We start from the raw sequence: 16,235 nt of genomic DNA, 5'->3' as shown, positions 1-16,235 counted from the left end.
AGAAAAGCCTAGGAAATTGTTTATGTGATGGTATCAATATATATATTATGATGGCTCACAATATAAAGATATTATTTTCTTTTACATGAAATAGTTGATGACAAAATATTGGTGAGTTATAAGTTGTGAATCTGTTGAAAGAATTATTTATTTGAAAGGTTTGTTCCCACACCCCAATGTTAGTGAATTCCACTTATTGAGTTATCTCACCCCCCCTTTATTTTTCCATTACAGATACATTAGAGGCATTACTGGAGTAGAGATTCTTGGGAGACAGAAGTTATGATCTATTTTTGTAGAACTGAGGATTTTATTATTATTTTATGGTATTAAACATTGTATTAGAGAATTATTTTGAGGATGTTTTGTATTTGGTGAATTAGAGCTCTGACTCTTGTGATGAGATTCAAGGTTGCTAGTTTCTTTTATTTAATATTTTTTATGGATTATTCAGACTAAATAGATTTTTAATGCTTATGATTTTGGGTCGTTACACACACAATCCTAATAATGTGTAAGATCTTGATCCTGATTATCATATTGTGAATTGATGTGTACCGCGCAAACTTTATTGACCAGAGACAGAGTTGGCCTAGCTTGGGATAAAAGATTCCACTAAAAACTTTTACAGGACTACAATTATGGTGTTTTGGCCTTTCCACCTAATTTTTGTTCATCTTGCTTTGAATAAAGGCTAAAGGGAAATTTGCAGGCTAGCATAACGAGGGAAAAGAATATAATAAGTTAACATGTGTTTGAAAGAATTTTGCAAACTAGCATTTTGAGTCTTATAGGCTCGATTTCAGTCTAAAACTTGAAGCTTAAAGACTCGATTCTCACTTGCTGAGTTGAAAGTATTAATTAAAATGCTGATGTGGTATTTAAAAATGGCAAATAATTATTTTTAATAATATTTTAATGGCTATGTCAGCAAGCAGGGCACTCTATCTGCCACATAGAAGGTTTCTGTTAGTGAGTTGATGGCAGAGACCATTTTAAAAACGATTTTCTTCTTTTAGGGACTACATTAGCAACGAAATCAATTTTGGGACCAAAATGAGAATTGACTTAAAATGTAGGGACCAAAAGTACATTTTCGCCAAAGAAAAAAGAACTATAGTCCAAAATAAATAAAGTTTATGACTTTGTAGTATGTGGGGAAATTTAACGGTGGGTTAGAGAGAAGAGATTAGTATGAACTGGGATCTGATCAAGTCTGGTGTGGTCTTCATCAGCCAGAGTTGGCCTCAAGTTTTTTAGATAGTGACGGTGTGGTCTTCATCTGAATGTTGGACTAACTTTCAAAAAATTTGAGTGCTACTTAAGACGGCCACATTATTTACTTATTTTAATTTTGGGACAGCTAGATTTGGAGGTTTTGAAAAAAAAATGTGGATAGCTCTGATTGATCATGATTCCAACATAATGATAAATAATAATATTGCATCAATATTGGCAGCATTTGTTGCAGAACATATACACGTGCAACAAGTTTTAGTCACATGCATCTACCAGTCAAAAACATATATACCACCCCATATATATCCATGTATATGGCACTAGTTCTTGCCAGAGACACACTGAAAACTTAGCAATTAGCACCCTAGATCGAGCTCAGATGGAACCTGAATCAAAAGCTCCCCATGTTCTTATCTTTCCTCTTCCAGCACAAGGACATGTCAACTCCATGCTCAATCTTGCTCAGCTTCTTTCACTTTCTGGCCTAAACATCACCTTTCTCAACACCGATCACAACCACAATCGCCTTGTCCTTCACACCGACATTCTAGACCGTTTTGCGTGTTTTCCTGGATTCCAATTCAAAAGCATCCCAGATGGCCTTCCAGCTGATCACCCACGAGCTGGTGTCCGATTCATGGAAGTGTTTGATTCCATTAAATTGGTAACTGAGCCATTATTTAAAGAAATGATGTCTTCTGGTCAGTTAAATTCAGCTACTGGACAGTCGGTGACTTGTATCATAGCAGACGGTAGCTTGAGCTTTCCTATTGATGTTGGCGATGAGCTTGGTATTCCGGTCATTCATTTCCGTACAATCAGTGCTTGCTCCTTCTGGGCTTTTTATTGTATTCAAGATATGATAGAAGCTGGCGAACTTCCCATTAGAGGTAATCTTTCTCACTCTGGCCAAATTCGTATTTGGTTTCTTGTTTACATAAAAATTTTTATAATCCTTTTCATAATTATTGTAGTGAATGGCATTATTGGTGCATAAGAGACATTATGTTATTAATAATTTCATATAAATATAAGGGCAAATTACAGTTTACCCACTTGTGGTTTGACTGAAATTTAAGTTACCTACCTGTGGTTAGAAATTTGACACTTTACCCACTTGAGGTTAGTTCAGTTAAAGTTTTATAACATATTTTTGTTAAAAACATGACTAAATATGTAATTTTACTCCACTTTTGTGTCTCTCTCCTTCAAAAACACAAAAAACATAAAAATATAAGATCAAAAAGGATCTAGCGGAAAACTTTTATCATGAGATTTCAAATCACAGGTAAGCAATTTAAATTTCGGTCAAATCTTAGATGGGTGAAGTGTCAAATTCAAACTACAAGTAGACAACTTAAATTTCGACAAAGCGCAGGTGGATAAGTTATAATTTACCCTAAATATAATATTTTTCCCCAATCACAATTTTATTATTCTTAATTATCAGGGAGGCTGTCAAGAGTCAAGACAGTGACCTCGATCTTTTTCTGTCTAATACAACAAACACTTCAAATTGGACCATTTAGGGATCATAGATATTAAGATATGGATCATTTAGGTAGCTATGGAGTGTGATGCTTGATGGCATGGCAGCTAAGCAATTTATATTTTAGACTCAAAATGATAGAGACCTCTTTTGTTTATCATGAACTACCCATTTAGTAATTAAGGAACAGACAATCAGACTGGTAAAATATCATTTTAAAATTCAAATAAAATTAGCCACGCGCAGGTGCATGTCAAAGATGATGAAACTTTCATGAGCTATACTCAAACCTTTTTGTTTTCTGGCTAAACTAATTGGATAGAGAAGACTAGAATTTTTCGTATGAGTTATTGATTTAATACATATTGACATTCTTCAACACTAAAATGCAAAAAATCAATAACCGGAAAATAAAAAGAAAAATCATAGATATATTTGATCCTACCGAGATATCATGTGATAGTTTCTTTCTTTTGAGTAGCCATTCCTTCATTTCTTGGTGTTGTCATTGCCCCAGATGATCACTTGTTTGCATATATATAACATAGCTATAATTTTCTTAGTTTGAAAGTATAAATAATTCTATGATAGTTTTATTATTTTTTACGAATTAAAAATATTAGTGGAATTTGTTATGAAAATTTGTTTTGTTTCTCAACAAAGAAACGTTTATGTCAAATTTTTTACTAATGAAAAGTATGGTAACCACTCTAGAAAACGAAGACATGGATTGCTTTATAAGAAGTGTGCCAGGTATGGAAACTTTTCTTCGAATCCGAGACTTACCTAGTTTTTGCCGAACAAGAAACATAGCAGACCCAAATCTCCAACTGGTTAAAAATATGACTAGGCAATCCCCTCGAGCCCATGCGCTCATACTTAACACGTTTGAAGATTTAGAAGGACCTGTACTATCTCATATACGCACAAAATGTCCCAAAACTTATACTATTGGACCCCTCCATGCAATTCTTAAATCTAAACTTGAATCCAAAACGACATTGTTGCAATCTTTGTCTCCAAATAGCCTCTTCGAAGTGGACAAAAGCTGTATGGTGTGGCTTGATGCTCAACCTTTGAAATCTGTAATCTATGTAAGTTTTGGAAGCATTACGGTCATGACAAAGGATGAGCTCATGGAGTTTTGGTATGGTTTGGTTAATAGCAAGAAACGCTTTTTATGGGCTATAAGACCTGACTTGGTGACCCAAAAAGATGGCGAAGGTCAAATTCCATTTGAACTTGTTGAAGGGACAAAGGATCGAGGGTATATGGTGGGTTGGGTCCCACAAGAGGAGGTTTTGGCCCACCAGGCTATAAGTGGGTTTTTGACTCATAGTGGATGGAACTCTACCTTAGAGTGCATAGTGGCTGGGGTGCCCATGATTTGTTGGCCTTACTTTGCTGATCAACAAACAAATAGTAGGTTTGTGAGTGAGGTTTGGAAGTTGGGAATGGACATGAAGGATGTGTGCGATAGAGTTATGATAGAAAAAATGGTGAATCATTTGATGGAGGAAAGGAGGGAGATTTTCATGAAATCAGCTGCTGAAATGGCTAGGTTGGCAAAAGAAAGTGTAAGTGAAGGTGGGTCCTCTTACTGTAATTTGGACCATTTGATTAAGGATATAAGGTTAATGAGCATGATTACAACAAAGTAGTATGTGTTATTGTTTCTTGAGTTGTTATTGTTTAGAATTCTAGTACCAACTAGTTTTCCCTTGTAATTGCAAGTTAAGAAAGATGGCACTGTTTAAAAATTTGTATGGCCATAAATGTGGTGAGACATTTTTTTTCCATCATTTTCATAATTAATGACTTGGTTTATTGTTATTAATGTAACATAAAAGTGATGTCACTAATAAATTCATGTAAAAGGGCAAGTTAGTATTTTTTTTACACTAGAATTTCAACATATGACATCTGTTCTATATTGTTCAAAAATAAAAATAAAAATCAACCTATGGCATTCACTATATGATGATTTATCTTTATTATTAAGTCAATATACTAATTGGTTTTTAGTATTTTTTTTTCTTTTTTGAAAGAAGACTTTTAGTGAAATAAACTAAAGAGTGGCCAAATCAGCCTGAATAAAAGGTAAAGTGCGAAATGGAATATCCTCCATCCACACAGTACAACTTAGTGATGTCAGAGCTAGCTTAGCTAAGCTGTGAGCAACTTTATTACCATCTCTCCTTATGTGAGAGTATGACAATTTTGAAAATAAACTGGAAAATAACGACACATCATTTATCAAATGGGCATAAGAAGCTAAATCAAAAATATGCAAGAAATTATAATCAGGAGCTTGGTTAAAAAGGTTTTCAAAAGGAGATAAATTTTTAATAGTGGAGGTGGGAAGCCTATTAATCAGATAACAAGACATCATTTATCAAATGGGCATAAGAAGCTAAACCAAAAATACGCAAGAAATTATAATCAGGAGCTTGGTTAAAAAGTTTTTCAAAAGGAGATAAATTTTTAATAGTGGAGGTGGGAAGCCTATTAATCAGATAACAAGCTGTTTGAAAAGTAACATCCCAAAATTGAAGAGGAATTTTTGCATGATATAGTAAGGTTAGGCCTGTTTCCACAACATGACAATCTTTACGTTCCACAACACCATTTTGTTGGTGAGTGTGAGGACAAGAAACATGATGAGTAATGCCACAATTTTGCAAAAATTTGTGTAGAGAGCGATATTCACCACCCCAATCAGATAGAACCATTTTAATTTTTTGATTAAAATATCGTTCCACATATTTTTGCCATTTAATAAAAATAGACAGAGCATCACTTTTATTTGTCATGGGATAAAGCTAAGTATAACGACTATAGGCAAACTCACAAAGACACTGACACAAATGGTTCAATCTGGTGTAGAAGATTCTCTATTTGAAAAAAAAAAAAAAAAAAAAAAAAAACCATAATTAATGTTACTCAAATTTTAACTTGACATGTTGGCTTTCTTTTTTAGTCAATCCAAGTTGGCGACACATGAAAAGAAAGTTATGTAAAGCTAGTCTTAAGGAAAAAGAGGGGTTGTCAAGGCTTTAAAATGTTTTTATTAATTATCAAGTACAAAAGTTATAGGGTTAGGTTACGTAATTGCTATTTATCAAGCTATAAAGAAATATCATATGCTTGTTTTTTGTTTTAGAGTTTGAAGTATCTCGTTACTTGAAAAGTGTGAGGTACAAGAGGCCTGTTACCAATAGGAAAGAAGAAGAAACTACATATACCATGGCTTTGTTAGTTGGATCATTTACTCCACTACTGTGAGGTATATCTCGATATTTTCTTCTTAATCATCTATCTGTTTTTCCTTATCATTTTGCCCATCCTTGATAATCTCATGCTAAATATTTAATTCTTTCCTCATTTGAACCAAACATCTGATTCTAATATCTAGGGATGTACATTTTGTTATGAATCAATTTTTCACACATTGATGCACATTTGAGAAAGGGCTAGATGATAAGGAAAAACCGAAGAACGGATGTGCATCATGGAACGTATCATGTTTAATCCATATTATATGGTGGCAGATGAAAGGTGAGCTAGGTAATTGACCAGTTTTTAACTCATTTAATTTTTGGCCTTATGTTTTTGGCTTTAAATTTGGTTTGCTAATTTTCATGGTTTAGTGTTATACATTTTGGAGATTGATGAATACAAAGGCATGCGGATTTCTTGTCTTAGTGATTGAAGAGTTTTGTGTCATGGAAGAGGGGAAAGAGTGTGATGTTACCACCAGGAGTGGAGGGGATGAGATGATAAATGCTTGCTTTTCTTTTTACCATTGCTAGTCGCCCAATTTGGAATGACATTCAAAAAAGGAAATCCCTGAATTAGTCACCAATATGTTCAAGGAAAAAGGTAGAAGAAGACGGGAATGAAGCCATATTACAATTGTTTGCTCTGGAGAGTTCAATTCTGATTCACCTTTAGGTCACTTTATATTCTTCTTTTTCTTCTTCTAATGCTATTGCATTTGCTTTTTAATCCATGGTCAACTACTTTTATTTCCAATCCTTAAGGGTCTAGGAATGTTTTGGTTTCATTCAATCCGAACATCATGCAAAATGTTCTTTCCTCATTAGGTCTAATTCAATCTTAACATAAGGCAAAAGGCCTTTACTCAGCCTTCCATCTATAATTTTGAATGCTTGAATCAACTTTCATTCAACAAGTTTAAGAAGAAAGAGGGAAGCACTCATAGCTCAAACCCGTCACTCCACTTTTTCATTCATCTAGTCTTAATGTTATGGGGTTATGTACTTGCTATTTATCAAGTTCTTATATCAAAATTTTGTGCGTTTTCTTTTGTCTCAGAGGCAGAAGTGTTTCATGGCATGGAAGGGTGCAAAGGGGGGGAAGCAACCAGCAGTAGATTTTGGAAACCATATCAAGAGTACAAGTCTGACTTATTTCCAACCCTTAAGGGTAGAGTAATGTTTTGGTCTCTTTCAATCAGAACATCATGCAAAATGTTCTTTCCTCATAAGGTCTGATTCAATATTAACATCAGGCAAAAGGCTTCATGTACAAAAGCCCCATTACTTATAAAAAAAAATGGTGCAAAAGCCCTGTTATCACTACAAAGATGCTGCGAACAAGCTTAACCTTTGATCTTGTTTTCTTTAGTATTCCATTTGATTTGGTTACATATGAAATGAAACAAGTTAATTTTTCAAATAACACTGTTAGTTTTTAGACCTCTTAAAACACAATTGAATTAACCTAGGTAATTAGCCAAGTTGTTACTTAGTCCAAATTCCAAATCTAGGTTATCACAATCAAACAATCATATCATGCAAAGCAGCGGAAAATAAATAAGACAATGATATGATCACCCAAGAAAACCAAACCGGTAAAAAACCTGGGGAGGATTTAACCTAGCTATCCTCAAGGTAAAAAGAAAATCCACTGGAAAGAATCGAAGTTCATACAATAAGACTTATAAGCCCCCACGCTCGACTTCTTATTGCTACCAACCAATATAACTTACTGACATGACCACGTGCAAGCTCCGAATCCACGGACTTCTTTCTTGGATTCACCACCAGCTACAAGCACAGCCGCTTGTGTTTTCTTTAAGCTTTAATGGCAGCAACTGAATTGATCATCAAGGCATAGATAAATCTTCTCCTTGAAAACCCTAAGTTTGTGTAAAGAAAAGCTTCTCTAGATCTCACAAGAGATTTACACAAACCGCAAATATGAGCAACATTAAAACGTGGCTAGGGTTTGCCTTTTATACTTAGGACAAATAAGAAACCCTAAAAACGTTTTAAAACAACTAGGGCTGAGTTGGACGAATCTGCAGAAAAAACATTCTGCCCGAGCTTTGATCGGTTGAGCCTGTCGTTCGATCAATCGAGCTAGGCCGAAAGGCACAATACTTCCTGCTTTAACTCGATTCCAACTTTACATTGACACACAACTTTGAGCTAGCTTTAAACACTTCTAAACACATTGTTTTGATCATGGTTTGCCAACAATACACATTAGAGTTCTAAATACATAAAATCCTAAACTTTAGAACCTAACAAACACCTTTACTGAGCCTTCCATCCATAATATTGAATGCTTGAATCCTTTTTTTCATTCAACTAGTTTAAGAAGAAAGAGGGAAGCACCCATAGCTCAAACCCATTACTCAATCCCTTTTTCATTCATCTAGTTTTAATATTATGGGGTTATGGGGATATGTACTTGCTATTTATGAAGTTCTTATGTCAATATTTTGTGCATTTTCTTTGTCTCAGTGTGCAAAGTGGGGGAAGCAACCAGCAGTATATATGAAGATATTACAAATACTTTGGATCAAGTAACAATCACAGAACAACATTCTTGGTAGTAAATCAAATCTTTATTGGTTTGTTGTGACTTCTTTGCTTTCTTATTTCCATCTGTCTCACTCAAGGAGTATCCTCCACAGTTTGATTTATTTCCTTCAAGATGTAGGAAACCGTATCAAGAGTACAAGTCTGCTTTATTTGGGCCTATGGCTAAAAACTAAAATGAAGATATTGCATAAACAGAAATTTTTCTTACGTACATTAATGCAAGGTATCTGACCTAATTATTATTAGTTGTTTAACATTGTTTAATTAGCCTTCAGAAGCACTTTAGCTTACCCTGATATCTTTTCTAACTATTGAAAGAAAGTTCCTTAATCTCATATTGATTCTTTTCTAAGCAATTAATCATGACTTGGAGCATTGTTTATTTTCTAAATAAAGAAAGTTTTTCATTGCAAACTGCTCCAGCATATCTGTTTGATAATTTTTCATCTGTATCTACATCAGTTTTACTTAATGGGAGTAGACATAGCTCAAGAGCAGCTTTTGTGGTTTATGAGAGGTAATCTAACTTGATTTACCATTTTATTGGTTTTTTTGTTTTGTTTTGTTTTTTTTTCCCTCATTTTTTATGGATTTAAAATTGGAGTTTTTTAAGTTCCCTAATTTTGAAAGGACTGGACTATGTGCTATCAAGAAGAATTTGCTAAAAAATTATAATTTATACATTTAAAAATTGTGTTAAACAGTACTCTTCTCTGTAGGAAATTTGGAGTACCCTCAAAAGATTTTGTGGCTAGACCTCCAAAAATCATTGACAATGTCATATCTAGCTCATCTCCTAGTGCAATCTATGTTTAAATCTCAAAAAAAATCTTCTTCTATTTGTCATTCATGTTTGCGGCTGAAAGACTCACCAGAGTCTTAATAATCTTGATTCAGCCAGTTTGCTAAAGGTCAAGTCAAAATTTTGGTTTTAGAAGCAGGTTGTTTATATAATTTAAATTGTTCGCGTGTGCACTTTTGTGCGGACCAGTATCAATCGATCAAAAAGCCTAAATGGCTAGTGCAGTTGATACATATTCAAGTGGCTGTTGGTACTGTTAGCTTGGTTCATGAAGGATTTGTGCCTTGAAATTGATTTGTAATTGTGATATAATCCTTTTGACATCTGAGGAGTTCATACAGTGATTCAATTGCATTGTAGAGTTTGTGAAGTATTGTATTGAGAATTGTGTATACACCAGTTACCTTTTTTCTTTTTTCTTTTTTCATTAGCAGTACTAAACTCTTTTTTCATTTATGCCATCAGAGATTTGAGGAATGAGAACCAGATTGGTGTTGCCGCATTCCCTAGAGATGGTGCCTGTTAAGAAGATGATATTGATTTCATAAGGTTTCTAGGTAGGCGTATGCATATCCTGGGCATATGGACGCAGTAATATTGTTGGATTGCCTTTAGCCTCAATTCATTATAATGCTACAATGCAATAATGTTTTTACATCCAGCATACAGAAAAACTAACTATGATATTCAGTATGGTGTGCTCCTTATTGGGATGTGTTTGAGCATACAACTACAATTGCCCTTTTCTAGAAAAGCGCAATAGAAGAGAAGTTTGCTGATTTTTTCAATTGATACAGTCATTTTGGTGTCAAAAGTAAAAAATTCCCGTTGGATTTACTGTAGTAAACCTATTGTTAGGTTCTAAAGTTTAGGACTTTATGTATTTAGAACTCTAATTTGTATTGTTAGCAAACCATGATCAAAACAATGTGTTTAGAAGTGTTTAAAGCTAGCTCAAAGTTGTATGTCAATGTAAAGTTGGAATCGAGTTTAATGCAGGAAGCACTGTGGCTTTCGGCCTGGCTCGATCAATCGAAGCTTAGGCTCGACCGATCGAAGCTCGGGCAGATCGCTTTTCTGCAGAATTTTCCAACTCAGCCCTATTTGTTTTAAAACGTTTTTAGGGTTTCTTATTTGTCCTAAGTATAAAAGGCAAACCCTAGCCACGTTTTAGTGTTGCTCATATTGCGGTTTGTGTAAATCTCTTGTGAGATCTAGAGGAGCTTTCCTTTACACAAACTTAGGGTTTTCAAGGAGGAGATATTTTCTACACCTTGATGATCAATTCAGTTGCTGCCATTAAAGCTTAAAGAATACACAAGCGGGGGTGCTTGTAGCTAGTGGGAATCCAAGAAAGAAGGAGTCCGTGGATTCGGAGCTTGCACGTAGTCGTGTCAGTAAGTTCTACTGGTTGGTAGCATTAGGAAGTCAAGCGGGGGTGCTTGTAAGTCCTTTTGTATGAACTTCGATTCTTTCAAGATAGTGGATTTAAGTTTACCTTGAGAATAGTTAGGTCAAATCCTCCCCAGGTTTTTACCGGTTTGGTTTCCTGGGTGATCATATCATTGTCTTATTTATTTTCCGCTGCTATGCATGATATGATATATTTGTGTTAACCTAGACTTGTTAATTTGACTAAGTAACAACTTGGCTAATTACCTAGGTTAATTTATTTGTGGTTTTAAGGGGTCTAAAAACTGTCACCTATTATTGAAATTTTTTATTTATCAAGCTTTGCTCTTAATGGTTATTTTTTTTTAATCCTTTCTTCCGGAAGTTACAACCTTGTTTGTTGAACTTATGCAGTCTTAACTTATTGGAGAAGCGTAGTTTATGCTGGTGAAAATCATTAAGCAAGGATGCCCCACTGTGGTCATGTCTTATATTCAGGTGCAAGATAGCTAATTGAGAAATCTATATAGGCAGAATGGCAAAGCTCTATAGGGCAAAGCAACAAAGCTCCCTTTCTCTCCTCCCTGAAGCTTTGTCCTTATTTACAGAGCTCTATACTTAATTCATAGACACAGGAAGAAGACTCCCTTGCCTGGAATCCTCCCAATAAGCTGATCAGCCAAAGCCCTGGACTTCCCTTCACTACCAACCCCTACCCTTAAGATTCCTCACCGCCTGGGTATGAAGATCCCTCACTGCCTGGTTATGTTTTCAAAAGGCTTAAATTGCTAGTGCAGCTGAAATTCAAGTGTTGTTGGTCCTATAAGCATGGTTCATGAAGGATTTATGCCTTGAAGTTGATTTGTAATTGTATTATAATCCTTTTGACATCTTAGGAGTTCATATAGAGGAGATTCAATTGCATTGTACAGCTTGTGAAGTACTGTATTGAAATTTTGTATACACCAATTACCTATATATATATATATATATATTTTTTTTTTTTTTTTTTATTCATTAGTAGTAGTGTTGAACATGATCGAAACTCCTGATTTTCTCAAATCTCTTGTGTAGATTTTTAATTATTATTTTTTTAGAAATTATTTTTTTAGAAGTTGCAATAATGTATGTTCAGCACTATAAAACAATATTACCTGCCATTTTTTATTAAATTGTTTTATACTATCTGTTTATTTTCTCATTCCTTTAACTTCTTTATTGTTGCAGGTTGAACTCTAGTCCATATGGGTAAGCACAGCTTGCTTAAGAGGGAATTTTTATGCAAATGACTGAAAATTTATTTATGGCACCATAATTGGGAGAACAGGAAATGTCAGTGGCACCTTTGAAACTGTCTACAGCATTCGGGATCCAGTAATCTACTAAAAAGATCTCCCCTGCCATTGGTAACTTAAGATTTAACTTTACATAGCTGCCTCTACCTTCGAAAATGCTCCAATATAACTGTTTGATAATTGATAATTTTCATTTGAATCTCATCAGTTTTGCTTAATGGGAGTAGACATAGCTCAAGAGTGGCTTTTGTGGTTTATGAGGTAATGCAATTTGATTTACCATTTTTATTGGTTTTTTGTATCATGGAGTTAAATTTGAGTTCTTTTAGTTGCCTAATTTTGAAAGGACTGGATTATGTGATATCAAGAAGTTGCTACAAAATTATAATTTATACATTTGAAACTTGTATTAAAGAGTACTCCTCTCTATAAGAATTTTGGAGAACCCTTAAAAACTTTTGTAGCTGTGCCTCCTAAAATCATTGACAATGTCATCTAGCTTGTCTCCTACTGTAATCTATGATTAAATGTCAATGCAATCTTCATCTGCTTGTCGCTCATTTATCAGATCATGGACGAAGTCTTTTAGTTTTTACAATTTGCATTATACCAACTGATTAACATATATACTACGGACAGATTATTAATAAAAGAAGAGGAAGATCAATCTCCAAAAAAAAAGAAAAAGAAAAACCATATGGGAGGTTAAGGATTTAGTTGAGGAACAAAATGAGCACGAGCTCTATGCAACCAATCAGAAAGAAAAGTAAGGAAGGTAAAGCCTCTAAATATATCTTATATGGTATATTTTTCCCTTAACTTCTGTTTTGTTTGTTTGATTGTTAAATCAATAGTTATTGCTGCTTCTTATTTAAATAAAGTTTTTGGTAGCTGTGTTTTATTGTAGAAATTAGAATTATATTTTTTGGGTTATTTTAATGCTCCTCATCTTGCTTAGGAATTAAATATTGTTGCAATGCATGGTACTAAAACTTTACTCCAGTAATCGGCATTCTGTGGTAGGAAATAGTCTGTCCTACTAGTGACCCTAAAATTATAAATAAGAACAAAAAAGGAGTCATTCTGACCACGCTTTTGATTGCTTGTTTGTAGCTCATGATGCTCATTATAGCTCCTTGAGTAGAGGTTGGCTACTATATATTTATTTTAGATCATTATCATTTTTGTCCATAGTAATTAAAAGTATTTTAATTTAATCAGTTTAAAAAGTATGCTTTCCTTGCAAAATTCTTTCTTCTAATCATGTTTTACCCTGAATAAGCCCTAAATCCCTGCCACTAGGGGGGGAGGGGTGGGGGGAATCCACACTTACAAGAGACCTTGGAGGACAAAGAAAGGATGTTCAGTGAGCACTTGGGGATGCAAGCATGGATTTTGAACTTTTTCCCTTTTTACATACTAATTTGCCAATGACCAACTTCTCAAACTTTGTCCTTCAAATATTGCTCTATTTGGCATGCAACTATTTAGTTTCTTATATCTCCCTCTACATTAATTTGTTGGGTATGGTTGTCACTCATGCTGAGCATCATTCCACCATGTGGTTATGTAAGTTTTAAATCATAGTCAACAAATTGCAAGGTACTGGGGATTAATAGATCTAGGCAATGTCTTCATTTTCCATATTGTTTTATCAATGGCTGATTTATCTCAATCTGGCACGATTAGAATTTTGCTATAGATTTGTGGCTAGCCTTTGGCCTCAATTCAATATAATGCTGCAATGCAATAATGGTCATACATCCACGACATAGAAAAAATTTACTACAATATTCACTGTGGTGTACTTTTTATTGAGAATTTGCTAGAATCTGTGGGTGGGGAATCAAAGATTGATCTTGGGATGTGTTTGAGCTTAAGAATATAACTGCCCTTTTCTAGAGAAGGGCAACAGAAGCGAAGTTTGCTGATTATTTAATTGATAGAATTATTTTGATGTCAAAGTAAAAAATTTCTGATGGATTTGCTGTAATAAACCTATTGTTGGAATTTTTTATTTCTCAAGCTTTGCACACAAGTTTATATATATATATATATATATATATATTTATATGTATATATATATATATATATATTTTTTTTTTCCTGCTCTTTTCCCTGAAGCTACAACCTTGTTTATTGAACTTATGCAGTCTTAGTTTATACTTATCAGAGAAGCATAGTTGATGCTGGTGAAAATCATTAAGCAATGATGCCCCTCAGATGGTTGTGTCTTACATTCTGGTGCAAGATAGCTAATTGAGAAAGCTCCATATGCAGAATGGCAACAAAGCTTCCTTTCTCTCCTCCCTGAAGCTTTGTCCTTGTTTGTCCTTGTTTACAGAGCTCTATACTCGATTCATAGACACAAAAATGCTTACAGACGAAGCTTCAATCAACATCCTGAATGTGACTTCCCATTTCTTTTAGTTGTTTGAATGTGAATGACTAATTATCAAGTTTGTCATAATAAGGACATGATTTTTAAAGTCTTTATTTTCAAAGTACTAAATTGCTTGTGCTAAGAGGAAAATTTTATTTGTAGAAGCAGATAATAAATATATACTAATCATTAAATCAGCCAGTCTGCTAAAAGTCAAAGAAACAAGGTGGCTTTAGAAGCAGGTTGTTTATATATTTAGGTTGTTCATGTGTGCTGCACTTTTGTGTAGGCCTCTAATTAGATAATCAAAGCGTAAATTGTTGATAAGATGATGAAATAGATTATTAATCAAAGGTTTAGTTAAATCTTAGAAACGGTGTCTTTAGTGATTATTGTTATCCCACTGCTACTATTGTGGAGTCAGTTTGTTAGAAGTTCTTGGAATTGGTTAGAGGTTGTGGTCATAAAAATTAGATACTCATACTTTGTTTAATTGAGATCCATAGCAGATAATAAATATATACTAATCATTGGCATTTGAATTGGCACTATTTCATGTACAAAGTGATTGGTGGTGTAAGGGAATGGATTCGAATTGTGGGTTATTAGTATATTGTAATTATTTCTTAAAAAAAATTGTGATCCATAGCGGATGATAAATATATACTTATCTTTTTTCTTATTTTCTTTTTTATAATTCAGTAATTACAATTTCCAACAATAAAAGAGGGAGATTTAACTAATAAAAAATAGTGTAACAGACTATGCCACTTAACTATAAGTCTTTTTGCAATACTTACCATTTAGTATGAACAAAGTATTATTGATTCTTGTGGAAATAAACAACTTAGGGTTAGAGAAGGTAGATCCAAAGGTTGGAAACTCGTTTTCCCAACTAATCTTTTAATATTATAATATTAGAAGATTAATTGGATCCTTATTTTTTACCCTTGCAACATGTTGTGGGAAAACGAGTTTCCAACCTTTAAATCAACCTTCTCTAACCCTGAGTTGTTTATATATATATATATATATATATATTTATATGTAGGGCTATTGGGCCTAAAAGCCCATTATCCATGTATGTATTGGGCCCAAAGCCCAAGCCGAAGACTAGAGACCGTTCGAGAAGGGGGAAGCATTATCAAGGGAACCTGCGTTAGTGAATGACAAGGTCAGTTTTGGTCATAATGGCACGAGAAGGCATGTCGAGGACAAATGTTACCTCGAATAAACAAAACCGAGGTTCGAATAGGTGATCTGCCGTCCAGAGGGACGTTCCTGGAAGTTTTGCAGGCACAGATGAGCATTGCAAAAACAAAGTATAGAGGGGAGTCCAAAAATACCTAAGGAAAAAGATGCTACTACCGCATTAAAGGCTTTGCAGCTAACTTTTTGGCTGCATTAATGTGGAGAAAACCCCTGAACAGGGCTATATTGGCTTCCCCAACGCACAAAAGGGGATAGAGGGGGTGTCCGACGGGACAGACACTCAAGTAGAAGCTTGGATGATCAATAGACGTGGCAAAACAGGTGGGTCGGGTTGGGTTCAGGTCGGGTCAATCGGGTTTGCAGGTTAATTGGGTCGCGGGTCGAGTCGACCCGTATTTTTCAAACAAGTTTTTTTTTTTTTTTGTTGTTGAAATAGATGCAATTTGTCAATTATTTATGAGTTCCTTAACTGTAATTAAATTCTCACTAGTGATACTGTTACCAATTACCACTAAACGCTTGTGACCCAAATTTGGTGCAACTCTTATTCTAGTTTTCTATAAGCTAA

General features: G+C 34.3%; 2 protein-coding genes across 3 annotated transcripts in view; both read left to right on the top strand.

The window, feature by feature from the left end:
• LOC126716617 (putative disease resistance protein RGA3) overlaps window positions 1-14,652 on the top strand; it is a 55,633-nt gene extending 40,981 nt beyond the window's left edge. The window contains exons 21-27 of one of the 2 annotated variants that reach the window (XM_050417528.1): window positions 9,046-9,100; window positions 9,851-9,942; window positions 11,192-11,516; window positions 12,005-12,183; window positions 12,281-12,333; window positions 12,712-12,847; window positions 14,246-14,652. The gene's annotated coding sequence lies outside the window, so the exon portion shown is untranslated. Of the gene's footprint in view, window positions 1-9,045; window positions 9,101-9,850; window positions 9,943-11,191; window positions 11,517-12,004; window positions 12,184-12,280; window positions 12,334-12,711; window positions 12,848-14,225 lie in introns of both variants that reach the window. The other variant, XM_050417526.1, reaches the window with a different exon arrangement.
• On the top strand, window positions 1,256-4,561 carry LOC126716622 (7-deoxyloganetic acid glucosyltransferase-like). Its single transcript, XM_050417536.1, has 2 exons — window positions 1,256-2,129; window positions 3,443-4,561. The coding sequence occupies exons 1-2, from the start codon at window positions 1,619-1,621 to the stop codon at window positions 4,387-4,389; spliced, it is 1,458 nt and encodes a 485-aa protein (XP_050273493.1). The 5' UTR covers window positions 1,256-1,618; the 3' UTR covers window positions 4,390-4,561.
• Window positions 14,653-16,235: the final 1,583 nt, after the last annotated feature.

This window comes from Quercus robur, chromosome 3 (assembly GCF_932294415.1).
Source record: "Quercus robur chromosome 3, dhQueRobu3.1, whole genome shotgun sequence".
Classification (NCBI taxonomy): Eukaryota; Viridiplantae; Streptophyta; class Magnoliopsida; order Fagales; family Fagaceae; genus Quercus; species Quercus robur.
This window is presented reverse-complemented; position numbering and strand designations above follow the sequence as displayed.